The sequence below is a fragment of the Neofelis nebulosa genome, chromosome 12 (genome assembly GCF_028018385.1).
Source record: "Neofelis nebulosa isolate mNeoNeb1 chromosome 12, mNeoNeb1.pri, whole genome shotgun sequence".
NCBI classification, from domain to species: domain Eukaryota; kingdom Metazoa; phylum Chordata; class Mammalia; order Carnivora; family Felidae; genus Neofelis; species Neofelis nebulosa.
In genome coordinates, this window is record NC_080793.1 from 20,163,964 (window position 1) to 20,177,252 (window position 13,289).

The 13,289-nt window shown below is 50.5% G+C and overlaps 1 protein-coding gene across 6 annotated transcripts in view; it reads right to left on the reverse strand.

Moving 5' to 3' along the window:
- Nucleotides 1-12,720, reverse strand: part of TMEM268 (transmembrane protein 268) — a 42,568-nt gene extending 29,848 nt beyond the window's left edge. For 3 of the 6 annotated variants that reach the window (XR_009251457.1, XR_009251456.1, XM_058694380.1), the window contains exons 1-5: nt 12,518-12,720; nt 11,247-11,429; nt 10,488-10,712; nt 9,214-9,290; nt 4,044-4,232 (exon numbers count right to left, since the gene is read on the reverse strand). Coding sequence is in view for 4 of the 6 variants with exons in the window: in XM_058694380.1 (XP_058550363.1) it covers nt 4,044-4,152 (109 nt within the window). In the remaining 2 variants the exon portion in view is untranslated. Of the gene's footprint in view, nt 1-4,043; nt 4,233-5,016; nt 5,042-9,213; nt 9,291-10,487; nt 10,713-11,246; nt 11,430-12,517 lie in introns of those variants that run through there. The other 3 variants (XM_058694381.1, XM_058694382.1, XM_058694383.1) reach the window with 3 other exon arrangements.
- Between the last annotated feature and the right edge of the window lie 569 nt (nt 12,721-13,289).

Genomic DNA, 13,289 nt, shown 5'->3' on the forward strand with positions numbered 1-13,289 from the left:
TCCTCACTCAGCCCCTCTCTGGGCCCTGCCAGCTGGGCCAACAAAATGTCTCTCAACTCCATGCACCTCCTGGCATCTCCACCACAACCCAGGCCAGGCTACCTTCACCTCTCCCTCATGCCCTTTGGCAGCCTCCTCACTGGTTTCTCCAAACCTACCCGCTTACAATGCATTCTCCACGCATCAGCCAGTGTGTGAACTGGATGCTATCAGTCCTCTGAGTAAAACTTTCAATAGCTTTTTGGTGTTCTACTGACAAAAACCAACCTCCTTACCACACTCGCCCAGCCCTCTGAAGAACCAGCCTCCTGCCAAACTCACCTCGAGCCATTCAGCTTCCTTCTGTGTCTTGCCATGCCAGCGTCCTTCGTTCTTGGAACGAGCAGTGTTCACTCCCACCCCAGGGCCTTTGCAAATGCTGTTCCCTTTCCCTAGAACACTTCCACTGGGCTTCACCCAGTGAAATCCTATTCATCATTGATATTCCAGCTCATTAACCACCTCTCAAGGGAGTCTTCCCTGACACTACACCCCTAACAGATCAAATCCTTCTGCTAAACCTACTCAGAACTGCTCTTCAAAGGAGTACATATTCAAAGATAAGTACATACGCTTGCAATTATTTGCTTACATAGGTATTCAACTAATTGATTAAAGTCTATCCCCCAATGTGGGAGACTATGTACTCCCACACTGGTTCTGCTCAACACTGAATCCCTGGAGCTGGGTTCATACCTGCCATACAGTAGGCACTAAATAAATGTTTGATGTATAAATGAATTGACACGACAGAACCCTGGCCCCTAACCCCCAATTAGAGTTCTTTTTTTATGTCTTTTTTTATGTCTTTTTTTTTTTTAATTTTTTTTTTTTTCCCAACGTTTTTTATTTATTTTTGGGACAGAGAGAGAGAGAGCATGAACGGGGGAGGGGCAGAGAGAGAGGGAGACACAGAATCGGAAACAGGCTCCAGGCTCCGAGCCATCAGCCCAGAGCCTGACGCGGGGCTCAAACTCACAGACCGCGAGATCGTGACCTGGCTGAAGTCGGACGCTTAACCGACTGCGCCACCCAGGCGCCCCATGTCTTTTTTTTTTTTTTTTTTTTTTTTTATCATCTGTCATCTCAAGGTTAAAAGAGCATTGGATGCCCTGCCAAAAAGAACTTTATTTGCTTTCTTTTTTTTTCTCTCTTTTTTAAGTTTTTGCAAGAAGGAAGGGGTGTGGAGGCAAGGTGGGAAGCCAAGGAAAGTATAAGCTAGACAGCTAGCTATAGGAGTCAAAGTGTAGCCCAGCCTCTCACTCACAGAGTAGCCACGAAAAAGTGATATAGGGACCCCTGGGTGGCTCAGTCGGTTGAGCGTCCGACTTCAGCTCAGGTCACAATCTTGTGGTCTATGAGTTCGAGCCCTGGGTTGGGCTCTGTGCTGACAGCTCAGAGCCTGGAGCCTGCTTCATATTCTGTGTCTCCCTCTCTCTCTGCCCTTCCCTGCTCGTGCTCTGTCTCTCTCTGTCAGAGACATTAAAACATTAAAAACAAAAATAAACATTAAACATTTAAAAAAACATTAAAAAAAAGAAAAAGTGATCTAAATCCCTGGCCTGCTTCCTCGCTTGGAGGGGGATCATATCACCACACGCAGCTTTGCAGAGATGATGAAAATAAATGCTCGGAGTAGCACAGGGGTTGAATAACTGGCCACTGTCGGTGCCAATTTAAAAGCAAGCTTGTTGGGACTCAAAAGTTACAGTAAAGCAACCCATGCATGGCTTTAGTTGTATTCGTTCTTACCCTCCCACTCCTGGATTTAAGGTGGCTTTATAAAAATAAAATATGAAAACGGGCACCTGGTTGGCTCAGTTGGTTAAGCGTCCAACTTTGGCTCAGGTCACGAATCTCACGATTCGTGAGTTCAAGTCCCGCACTGGGCTCTGTGCTGACAGCTCAGAGCCTGGAGCCTGCTTCGGATTCTGTGTCTCCCTCTCTCTCTGCCCCACCCCCACCTGCACTCTGTTTCCCTCTCTCAAAAATAATAAATAAATAAATAAATAAATAAATAAATATAAAATTATAAAATTAGATTTAAAAATAAGCAAGTGTGGGACGCTTGGGTGGCTCAGTTGGTTAAGCTCAGGTCATGATCTCGTGGTTTGTGGATTCGAGCCCCATGTCGGGATCTGTGCTGATAGCTCAGGGCCTGGAGCCTGCTTTGGATTCTGTGTCTCCCTCTCTCCCTGCTCCTCCCCTGCTCTCTCTCTCTCTCTCAAAAATAAATAAAGATTTAAAAAATAATAATAATAAAAATTAAAAAAATAAAAATAAGCAAGCGAGAGAAACTAGACAAAAAGAAAATAAAGGCAGAAATGAGTTTGCATAAGGTACAATAAGAATAGCTTCTAAGTATTGAGCCCTTACCAGGCACCAGGCACAGGGCTGGGGCTTCACAGTCCTAATCTCATTTCATCCTCCAAGAGCCCTAAAAGGTGGGTACCACTGTCAGAGAAAAGGGAACAGAGCCTCTGAAAGGCGAACAGACCTGCCCGAAGTCACCAGAGGAAATGAAAGTAAGAAACAGGGGCAAAGGCAGTGCCCAAAACCAGGGCGGTCACGCCGGGTGGGGCCACAGACCAGCACCCCATTTCACGGCACAGCACAGAAAACCCATGTGGACCGGGGTGCTAGGCATGGAGAACACCAGCTGCTTCCCTACACTGGCTCTTTGCACACCGACGAAAGCACTGGTCCCAGCAAGGCAAAGACTCTGGACGATGACTCTCTTTGTCTTTCAAACCAAGTTCCTGGATTCCTGGCAATAATCTCTCTCATCTGTTCCTTAGAGTGGGAACAGTAAGTCTCTACTTAGAAATACTTTTATTACACCTAGATAAGAAAAAGAACTTGAAAAGTGACCAAAGGAATGGGCATTCACAGGTGTGTGTGCACACGTGTGTGTGTGTGTGTGTGTGTGTGTGTGTGTGTGTGTGTGTGTGTAGCAAGGAGGAATTTCCTACAAAGAAGCAAGAACTGGCTTGCCAAAAACCAGTGGAGCGATGTCTTCAAAGTTTGAAAGGAAAATTATTTCATTCCACTCCATCCTACTGGTGTGTGTGTGTGTGTGTGTGTGTGTGTGTAAACTGTTTTACCAATAACAGTAGTAGAAGAAACCCTTGTTTTTAAGTAGTCAAGTTTCAAATCATCTAAGTAACCAGCCGCAATTCAAAATGCCAATGCCCAGCCACCCATTCATCCTGTTCATTCAACAAAATATGTACTGAGCATCTACAACAGGCCAAGCCTGTGCTAGGTACTGCAAATGCAGGAATGAACAAGACAACACAGAGCCCCTGCCCTCGTGGAACTTACATTCTAGTAGAGAAGCTGGAGATTCAACACTTTATCACACAGGTCAGCATTTAATTACAGACTATGCTAAGTGCTATGGGGAGAAGCAGGAATATATCAGGGAGTCCTGGCTTAGGCTGGGGCATCAGGAGAGAATTCCCTATAGAAGGGATATTTGAACTGAGCTCTGAAGCATGAGTTGAAATTAATCAGAGGAAAGGAGGTAGGGAAAGAGCATAACAAGCTGAAGAAACAGCAGATGCAAAGGCCCTGAGGCAGGACAGCATGGCAGGAACAAAGAACGGGTAGCAGGAGCCACTAAGGCAGGCCTTGCAAGCCAGCGATTGACAGATCTTCACACTAAGCCCCATAGGAAACACTGAAGCAGAAAGTGACATGGTCTGTTCTGCATTTTTAAAAGGTCACTCTAAATGTCACGTAAATGGAAGAGGCAAGAAGGAGAGATCAGCTAGGAAGATACGGCAGGGATCCAAGCAGAAGGTGACAGCGATTTGGTCTAACAAGATGGTGATAGAGAGAATGGGGAGAAATGACAGACAGGCCTAGAAATGTATCCTAAAATGCCCACCCCTAGCTAAAGGCTCTCCTGTGTCCTTCACTCCCCTCCCCTCCATTGTGCTATGTGAGTCCAGCCCAGCATCCTGAGGAGACGGGAGGGAAATAAAGGGTCATGACCTTACCTTGCCCCCAGCCTGGGGGACGCCCTCCAGGCAAGGCATTCCAGCCAGGGGAGGAGGGGGGCAACGGGCCAGCTGCCCCGCTGGGGCCCATCTGAGATTCGCAGGCCATGGCAGAGAGCCAGCTGGGCTTCTACTTCCCCATCTTGGAGCTGTGGTTCATTCTGGAGTGGCCAACTCAGCTTCACTTGCCTTCAGAAAACAGCACAGGAAAGAACTTCAGGCCTGGGCAGTCTGGGCTTCTTGGCCTTGCCAAGGCCAAAGTCATCCCAAAACCAGAGAGAGCCACCAGGAGTCTTTCCACTGACTTTGCTCTTTCCGTCTTGCTGAGGAACATTCTCAGGAGTGAAGAGGAGGAAATAAAACCCTCCAAGGGAGAACTGAGAACTTCCCTGTGGTTTTGGGTCTTCCCTAGCTCAGACACATCCAGATACTCACTTGGAACTCATGAAATGACCAGGCCCCACTCCCAGTCATCTGGGAGTTCTGTTCCCTTATTCAGAGCACCCAGGCAACCAGGCACAGAACCAGTATATTCATCATGGGGAGCCTTATTTATACAAAGGATCTCAAACAGCTTTCCAGAAGACATTGCAAAATACAAATGAAAAAAGAAAAATCAGGATGGTGGGAAATACAAAAGAAAGAAAGAAAGAAAGAAAGAAAGAAAGAAAGAAAGAAAGAAAGAAAGAAAGAGGAAGAAAGGAAGGAAGAAAGAAAAAGAAAGAGAAAAGAAGGAAAGAAGAAAAGAAAAAAGGAACAAAGGAAGGAAAAAAGAAAGAAAGAAGGAAGGGAGAAAGAAAGAAAAGAAGGAAGAGAGAAAGAAAAGAAGGAAGGAAGGAAGGAAGGAAGGAAGGAAGGAAGGAAGGAAGGAAAAGAAAGAAAGAAAGAAAGAAAGAAAGAAAGAAAGAAAGAAAGAAAGAAAGAAAGAAAGAAAGAAAGAAAAAAAATGAGAACCATGAAGAACGAAAATAACCAGATATTCAGGCAATCAAGGTCCCCAGCAGAGGCAGTGGAAGTTTCTGCTGAAGAGCATGGGCTCCAGGTTCAGACTAACCAGTTTAAACAACAGTTCTACTACCTATGAGTTAAGTAAACTTGGGCGAGTGGTTTAGCCTCAAAGAGATTTAGCTCCCTATCCTCAAACAATGGTACCTTCCCCACAAGGCTGTCACGAAGAATCAGTGCGGTGATACATATAAAGGGCAGACAAGGGCCTCTGGAACAAAGGACACATCCCACGAATACTAGCTCTCACTGTTGCTGCTTTGAGGTTTGGCACAGTTGTCACGCCTGAGCCAAGAATTTGGTTTTGAGCTTCTAGGTGGCCAACGCTAAAACAGAAATACTGTCAGTTAAATAGTTCTTGTTCTCTATTACGAGGTGAGAAACAGGAGGGTGAAGAAGGCAATGCATCCCCCTGGCATTTAGCGCTAAAAGACCTTGGAAACACTTCCAAAGTCTCAGGAGTTGGGTCAGTGACAGCACAGTGGGCATGGCCATGACCCTAAGCCACTGTCGTCAACAAAGCAGAAATGTCCTTCATGGGGATTCTCTTGAAGCCAAAGCAGAGTCCCCAGTGCCACACACTGGCTAGAGCCCGCACTTACTCTCTCTGTGTCTGCCGGGGGCCCTGAGAATTACCCATCACCAAGGAAAACCTTGCCTACGTCCCTGGGATGACACCCCAGCCTTGCTAACCATCTTGGTGAAAGTCCAGTAGAGTCGGTTTTTGCTGCCATGGTTCCTGATGCTGGTGAAAACAAGTGTCCCCTGTCGGGGGCACACATCTGCTTAATTCCATGCTGGCCCGAGGGCGGATCACCACTGCTCAGATCTCCAAAAGAGGGGAGGCTGACTCCCACACCCTCACTACCCTCCGTTTCTCTCGGTCTTTTAAAAAGGACCGGCTACATAATTTGTGGGGCCTCCTGCATAATGAAAATGTGGGGTCCCCTTTTCAAAAATGACGAAGAATTTCAAGATGGTCACAGCAGAGCATTAACCCAGGTTGGGGGCGGGGGGCTTTCTAAGTGGGGGGCCATGTGTCTGAGCAGGCTGCAGGCACCTCAAGTCAGCAGGGACTTTAAGCTCCAGAAGATCACTTGGGGTCACTAACCTGCCCTGTATCCAGCTCTGAGGCCACAAAGTAACAAAATGTTATGAAAAAGCAATGACTTGAATACCCAAGAGCCTGGATTTGAATCCCTGCTCGGCCACTCACATGCTCTGTGGCAAGGTTCTTAATTCCCTGAGCCTTGCTGTCTCATCTGTAAAATGGGAACAGGGAATCCTCCCTGGCATGGCTGCTGCAGGGATGACAGAAAGAGATACAGGCATGACATCCAGGACCCTGCTCACCAAGCAGGCCTCTTTCCTCAGAAAGAGAGAAAACTCAGAGTCAAAGATATAAAGAGACCTGCCCATGACAGGGTGGCTGGAAGATGTAGGTAGGACCAAGAGGGGAACCGAGGTCCAAGCACATAATTCCTAGGCCCTGAGCCTCAGGACCCAGGTCTGGCCATCTCTCAGCCTGTTCTTTAATGCACCTTAAAGGAAAGAAAAGAAAAAAAGACAGAGTGGGTCCAGGGAGGCTATGTCTCCCAGGCATGGTGCACAACAAATTCCTGCTGGCTTCTGAGATGCTGATCTCCGCCCCCACCCCCCCACCACCACCAATGCCTGCCCACAGCAGGCATTCCCAAATACTGCTCTGCATTAACCAGACTATGGCACCACCCCTTACTTCCTTCCTCTTATCTTACATGCCCCAGAAGCACAAAACCAACAACAACAGCCCAAGGAAGTCTGCCCTGAACCTGGCAATTTCTGAAGCCCTTCCCCATCTCCTCTGATCATCTCCTGGGCCCATGAGGCGAACATAAACCTTAGACCCATTTCCCAGACCAGAAACCCGGGGGCATCATAGCTAGCAGCCTGCAGCCCAGAGAAGCTGTTCAGGAGTCTCAGAAAGGCCTGTGGGACCCAGGAGCCTGCCCTCCCTCCTCCAGGCAGGAGGGACCACCCACCAGCTGGAGCTGCCCAGACACTCTTCCCCTATGGAAAGTTTCCATTAGTTGCAAAATCCCACAACTTGGCATTGTCTTTGAGAAGCAATCCCAGCACCCCAGTTGGCCCAATTAGCTTCCCACAAAGTCTCAATCAGAAGTCATTCATCTGCCTGATAATGTGCAATGGTTAAAAGGTACCTGTATAGTTGTACCATTTCCCTCCTGTGTGACCTGGAGCAAGTCACTTAACTTCTCTCTGCCTCACTTTCTTTACATGTAAAGGGTGATAATAATGGTAACTGAGGGTAAAACTGTTTGTGCATGTAAATCACTCAGAGCAGCACGGGGCATATAGGCATCACCGAAGGAATACACCTATCACTATTTTTACTCCACCAACATTCCCTAAGAACCTTGAAGTGTCAGCCCTGTGCTTTCTTGACTCTAACACCAAAAGTAAAATCTTAAATCCTTGGTCACCCCTCCCTGCTGGGGAATCCCATATGGTGGGAAAGTTGAACTCAGAAAGGGAAATAATGACCAAACTAGGCAGGCAAAGGGAGCAGGCAGGACATGGGGGGCCTCAGAACCCTGTGGTGGGGGAAAGGCTTTGCAGAGGTGGCGGTGAGAGAAAGGGCTGCCAAGCAGAGAGAGGTATAGACCAGAGGCCAGGATGGGCCCCACCAGGGCCCTCTGCCCTCACCCTGCAGCCCCTGGTCCAACCTGGAGGCTGCAGAGGGTGGAAGGGGTTTTAGCGACACTGGCCAAGGGCTGACATGGACCCATCACCTTCCAGCATGTCCTGGGCTCACCATTCTGCTCAGCCCCGCACCAGCCCTAGGGGGACCTGGGAGAGAGACCCAGACACCAGGGTGGAGGCAGAGCCAGCGAGTAAGCACAGCCCTGGGGCTCCAGCAACTAACTGGGCATCCACTCCCCAGTTTCCTTAGTTTCCTTTGCTGATGCTGCATTTTAACCAGAACTTCCAGTCATAGGTCTTTTTCTAATTAGGTGGTGAGCCCCCTGCAGACGAAGAGATCCTTAAGTCCCGCTGAGCAAAGGTCTCCATTTGTGCAGACAAAATGCCCAGGCTCCCCAGGAACCTTGTGCCTCACTGAGATGGACGTGAAAGAGAGAAAGAGCTTAACAGTTTTCTCGAGTCAGGTTTTGTTTTCATTACACTGGAAAGCCCCAACAAAAGGCCATAAGAGGGCTTGCCACAGAAGTTTTAGGGTGGAAAAGACTTGAAAGACAATGGGTCCAAGCTCTCCATTTTGCAGATGAGGAAATTAAGACCCAGAAATGAAAGTGAACTATCCAAGGTCAAAGAGCCAGTCCAGGACGGAGTCCGAGCAGGACAGGGCTCATTCGGACCGTGGATGTCCCGCCACACCTGGCCTTGGCCTTGGGCAGCTGGCCTGCTCCAGTCTCTGCCTTCAAGTCCTGTCCACCGAGTATCCCTCACCTCGGAAGCCCCCGCCCCCACCGGCCCCGGCCCCAGGAGCCGACGGAGAACGCCTCCCACGCACGACACGCGTGGGAACGGGGCCCAGGGCGCACCGAGAGCCCGGCCGCGCCCGCGCCGCCGACCCCAGGCCGAGAGAGGACGCCCAGGCGGCCGCGCCGCTCCAATCTGGGCTCGCGGCCTCCCGCGCCCGCGCAACCACCCGGGCGCGCGCCCCGAGCCGCGCACACTCACCGCCCGCGGCGCCGCCGCCGCCGCCACCGCCCGGGGACGCGGAAGGTCCGGGCCGCCGCAGCCCCTCCACGCCGCAGCCTCCGGCATCCGCGCCCCGCCCCGCCCGCCGCGCTCCGCGGTCCCGCCCCCGGCCGGGCCGCCCCGCGCCGTCACCCCACCGGGAGGGGCCGCCCGCCCGGCTCCTGGGGCCCAGAGGGTGACCTCCCTTGCATCAGCCAGGCGCCCTCCGGGACGCCGGGAAGCGCCTCCGCGCCCGCCGACCACGTGCACGCCTCTGGGGCCCGCGGGGACCCGGCCGCCCGACCCGAGCCTCCGCACCTGAGTCTCCCGCCCGCCCATCTAACACAGGCGCGGCCCCGGGGCGGATGGGGCGGATGGGGCGGATGAGGCCGTCTTGGGGACCAGAAACTTCTCATCTGGTGCATCTAAAACCCTAAGAGCATCTGTTGGAGGATCAGACTACCAGAGCTCCGAGCCAATTCTCTGGGCTTTTTTAGATCATCTCTGGTCAAGTGGTTCATGTCTCGGTGTCTTCGTTTTCTGGACAGAACAGATCATCCATGGGACTGTAAAGCTTTAATGAGATAGTCTGTATGAAGTGTTCACAACTGCCGGACAACAGAGCTGCTCACCAGACATTGGCTGCTGGCCGCACCCCTCCCACTCTGGGCTCAGAGGGGTCTACAGGGAAAAGTGCCCCCGCCCCGGGAGCTCACGAACCTTGCGTATTGCTCCATAGGGCCCATATGGACACAGGAACACGCCTGTGTATTTCTACCAAAGGGAGCCTGTTCTACTCTGTTGGGCACCCTGCATTTTCATTCAACAGAGTTTCCTGGCGTTCACCTCATGCTAGAACACTCCACTCTGCCTCCTTTCGAAGGGAGACATAAATCTCCAAATATTGTAGGAAGACTCTTTCCTTTGTCCCTCTCCCCTGGAGGACACATGGGGGGTGAGGGGGATGTCCCCACTGGCTCCCAGGCCTTGCTGGGATGGTCCTAGCCACGTTGCTGTGTACATGCCCCAGCCTGCATTTCTCCAAGTGGACTTGCTGAGTCAGAATGGATGCATTCTTAATTTCAACAGATGTTGCCAAATTGCCGGGGGCCTCTGAGGCCACAGGACTTAGTTGGCTGAGTGCTCGGCCTCGAGGTGGAATGCTTGGGGGCAGTGAGCAGTGATTGAGGAACAGAGCAGTAGATACTGGCCAGGTGCCTTCACTCACCAGGCAAGTAGAGATCCAGGCAGTAGGTAACTAGAAATGAAGTTCATTCACTTATTCAGCAACAAAGGACACTGGCTGCCTGCTAAGTGCCAGGCCATTGTACTGGGCAGCACTGAACAAGATACACAAGATCCCTATTTAGTTTGCCTAATTTCTGAAAACACAATTTGGGGACATGAGAGTGAGCCCCGTGGGATGTTGGAACTTTACTAACTGCTGATGGGATGTCGAAAGGGATCCTTTGGCGGGTGTGTGGCCAGGTCAGCACCTGTCCAAATCCTGCCTGTCTGGCAAGGCCCACCCCCTGCATGAAGCCGGGGACCGAACTCCTGCCCTTCCTGCCAGGCTCCCTTCACTCCCATCCCCACTGCTTGTCACTCCAGCATGAACTTAAACGTGTTGATGCATTAGTCCCCTTTGCTAGGGAGGCACAGAAGACCTGGGCCTTTGGAACTGGCTGACCAAGCTCTACCCCTTCCTGGCAGATGAATTTGCACAGGTGGGCTCACCTCTCTGAGCTTCAGTTCCCTCCTTCATGAAAGAAAGGTGACAGTATCCGCTAAACTGAGAGATGGTCAGACTTAAGGGAGACGATGGATGAAGTGCTTCATGGGAAGTCTCCAGTGGGAGTGAGCTGCATTCTTGGACAGCAAGGCAAAGCGTCTCGTGCTTCTCTGAAACTTCAGCACATGGTTAAGTGCTGGCTCTATGGCATGAGGGTGCAGGGGCCCCACCTAGAAGAGAGAATGGTGACTCAAATCCGGTAAAAGGTGAGTAAAATCTAGTCACGTTCGCAGACTTAGCTAGCAATATCTTGATGGATTCACAAGGCTGTAGGTGGCAAGCCCAAGCCCCTCTCCACCCCCAGCCTACCCTGACCTAATGTTTACTAGCTCTCCCCCAACCCCAAAGTCCAAGAACACGGAACATTTCTCAGTTCCTCCTACACCCCCGTGCCCTTGCTCACTTCCCATTCTCAGTGGTCTCCATTCCTCTCCATCTGGAGGGTAACCCTCAACCCCATTCCACATCATCAGCTGTCACATTGTCAGGTCTCAGCTGAAAGGGCCCTTCTTCTGGGAACCCTTTCCTGTGCCCCGTTCTCACAGGTATCCTTGTTTAACTAAGGCCGACCCCAGCACATGATGTGGTCATCGCTCAATGCCGCCTTCCCCCAAAAGAGAAAAAAAACCTTTAGCGCATAGAGCGGCTTCTGCCCATGCTCTTAGCTGTCCCCCAACACCCACCCCGCCCTCGGTATTTGCTACCTGCATCTGAAGTAGTGAATGAAAAGCTGTGAATGCAATCAGCAGGGCTTCAGCTACAGATAAATCCAGAAAACCACAGGCTCCGGCCAGAGCCACCATTGCTCAGCAGCTGTACACTCTGCCCCGTCGTGTTTGCAAGGGTTCCAGACTCGTGTCTGAGGGCTGGCTGCCCACTCTGGCAACCTGGATGGAGTGAGAGGGAACGAAGTTCTTCCCAGCCTGGCAGAATCTCCAAGTGTGGCAGCGGATGGGACGTGGTGGGGGGAGGGGGGGCTCAGAACTGCCGAATAAGTGATTCCATCTTGTTCTTTGAAACAGGTCTGCCAGTTACAGACTCACTTTCTAACTCCTTTAGAAATGGACCACTTGCAACGTTGCCACACTCTGAACAATTTGAATTAAATCGTGCAGAGATTCGGGTTGGGAAGCTAGACAGACCCAGGTTCAAATCCAGACTTAGCTGCCAATTGGCTCTGTGACCTTGGGCAAGTGACTTTATTGCCATGTGCCTCAGTTTCCAAATGTGTAAATGGGAATAATATCTCAGAGAGACAGAGGGAGAATCCAACTATGTAAAACACCTGGAATTGCTCCTGGTATAAAGTTGGTGTTAGTAAGTGTGAGCTATTTTTATTTTATTATTTAAAATTTTTTTTACACACTTATTTATTTTTGAGAGCGAGACAAAGCATGAGTGGGGGAGGGGCAGAGAGAGAGGGAGACACAGAATCCGAAGCAGGCTCCAGGCTCTGAGCTGTCAGCACAGAACCCACTGCGGGGCTCGAACTCACTGGCCGTGAGATCATGACCTGAGCAGAAGTCAGACACTTAACCAACTGAGCCACCCAATCACCCTAGTAAATGTGATCTATTTTAAAAACCACTTCCTAAGCATGTCCCACAGAATTTTCCTTTCCATTACGTTGATTTGAAATCGTGGGCGCCACACTGCACAGTGGGCCCTCCAATGTGAGATACACACAATATAGGTTAACAGCACATGAGAGCTTGGACTGAACACACAGCTGTCCTTGTCAGGAGGTGTGTGGGCAATAAGACAAGTCACATGCTGTTTGTCAGGAAACTGGGTCAAAACCAAAAGAAATACTCTGAATTCCTGTCAGGAAGGCCTAGAGTGTCGGGGAGCTGTTTCTAGTGTGCAGGAAGACAAGAGCCAGGGACAGGTACGAAGAGAATAAAACAGGGCAAGGCCTCAAGAACGAGAACAAACGTGTCTGGCAGAGGAGGGAAGGGCAATTAAAAGTACTCACGCTTTCGGGGTGCGTGGAGGGGCTCAGTCAGTTAGGCGTCTGACTCTTGATTTCAGCTCAGGTCATGATCTCACAGTTCATGGGTTCAAGCCCAAGTCAAGCTCCAGGCTAACAGCAGGGAACCTGCTTGGGATTCTCTCTCTCCCTCTCTCTCTGCCCCTTCCCTGCTCATGCACCTGCACATGCCTTCTCTCTCAAAATAAATAAACATTAAAAAAAAAAAATACTCAGGCTTTTAACTAGAAAGCTCCACCCTCTGGTCTTTCTATTTTTAAAAACCGCACAAGACAGTGGTAGCCAACACACCAATCATGTTCTTGGAACAACCAGCCTAGCTTCTCCCTTTATCTTATCTTCAGCTGCTGCCATGTGTTCCAGAATGTTGCTACTGTTCCCTTCCTTACTTTCAAGTAGGAGAAAAAGGCAGGCTGTGTACCTCCTGACCCTCCAAGCCCACCCATCCCCATCGCTCATCCCCTCCAAACACAGTGAGCTATGGCCTTGAGCTGACATTTGACCCACGAGCCGGTGTCATCTGAAGTTTTTCAAAAGCCAGAGAAGATAGATGTTGACCTGATCTGGCAGCTTCCTCTCCCAGAACCACTGGCCAAATCTCGCCATTAAGAATGTGCCTCTCCTGCCTCGTAAGACCAGCCTACGCAGGGGAAGGGGAGTGGGAGGGAGGAAAACTGGAACTGCTGCCTGTGTGCAAGCTTTTTCGGGAATTTCGGAGCCACTGAAGTCACGGGAGCAGCTGACAGGACAAAACCCT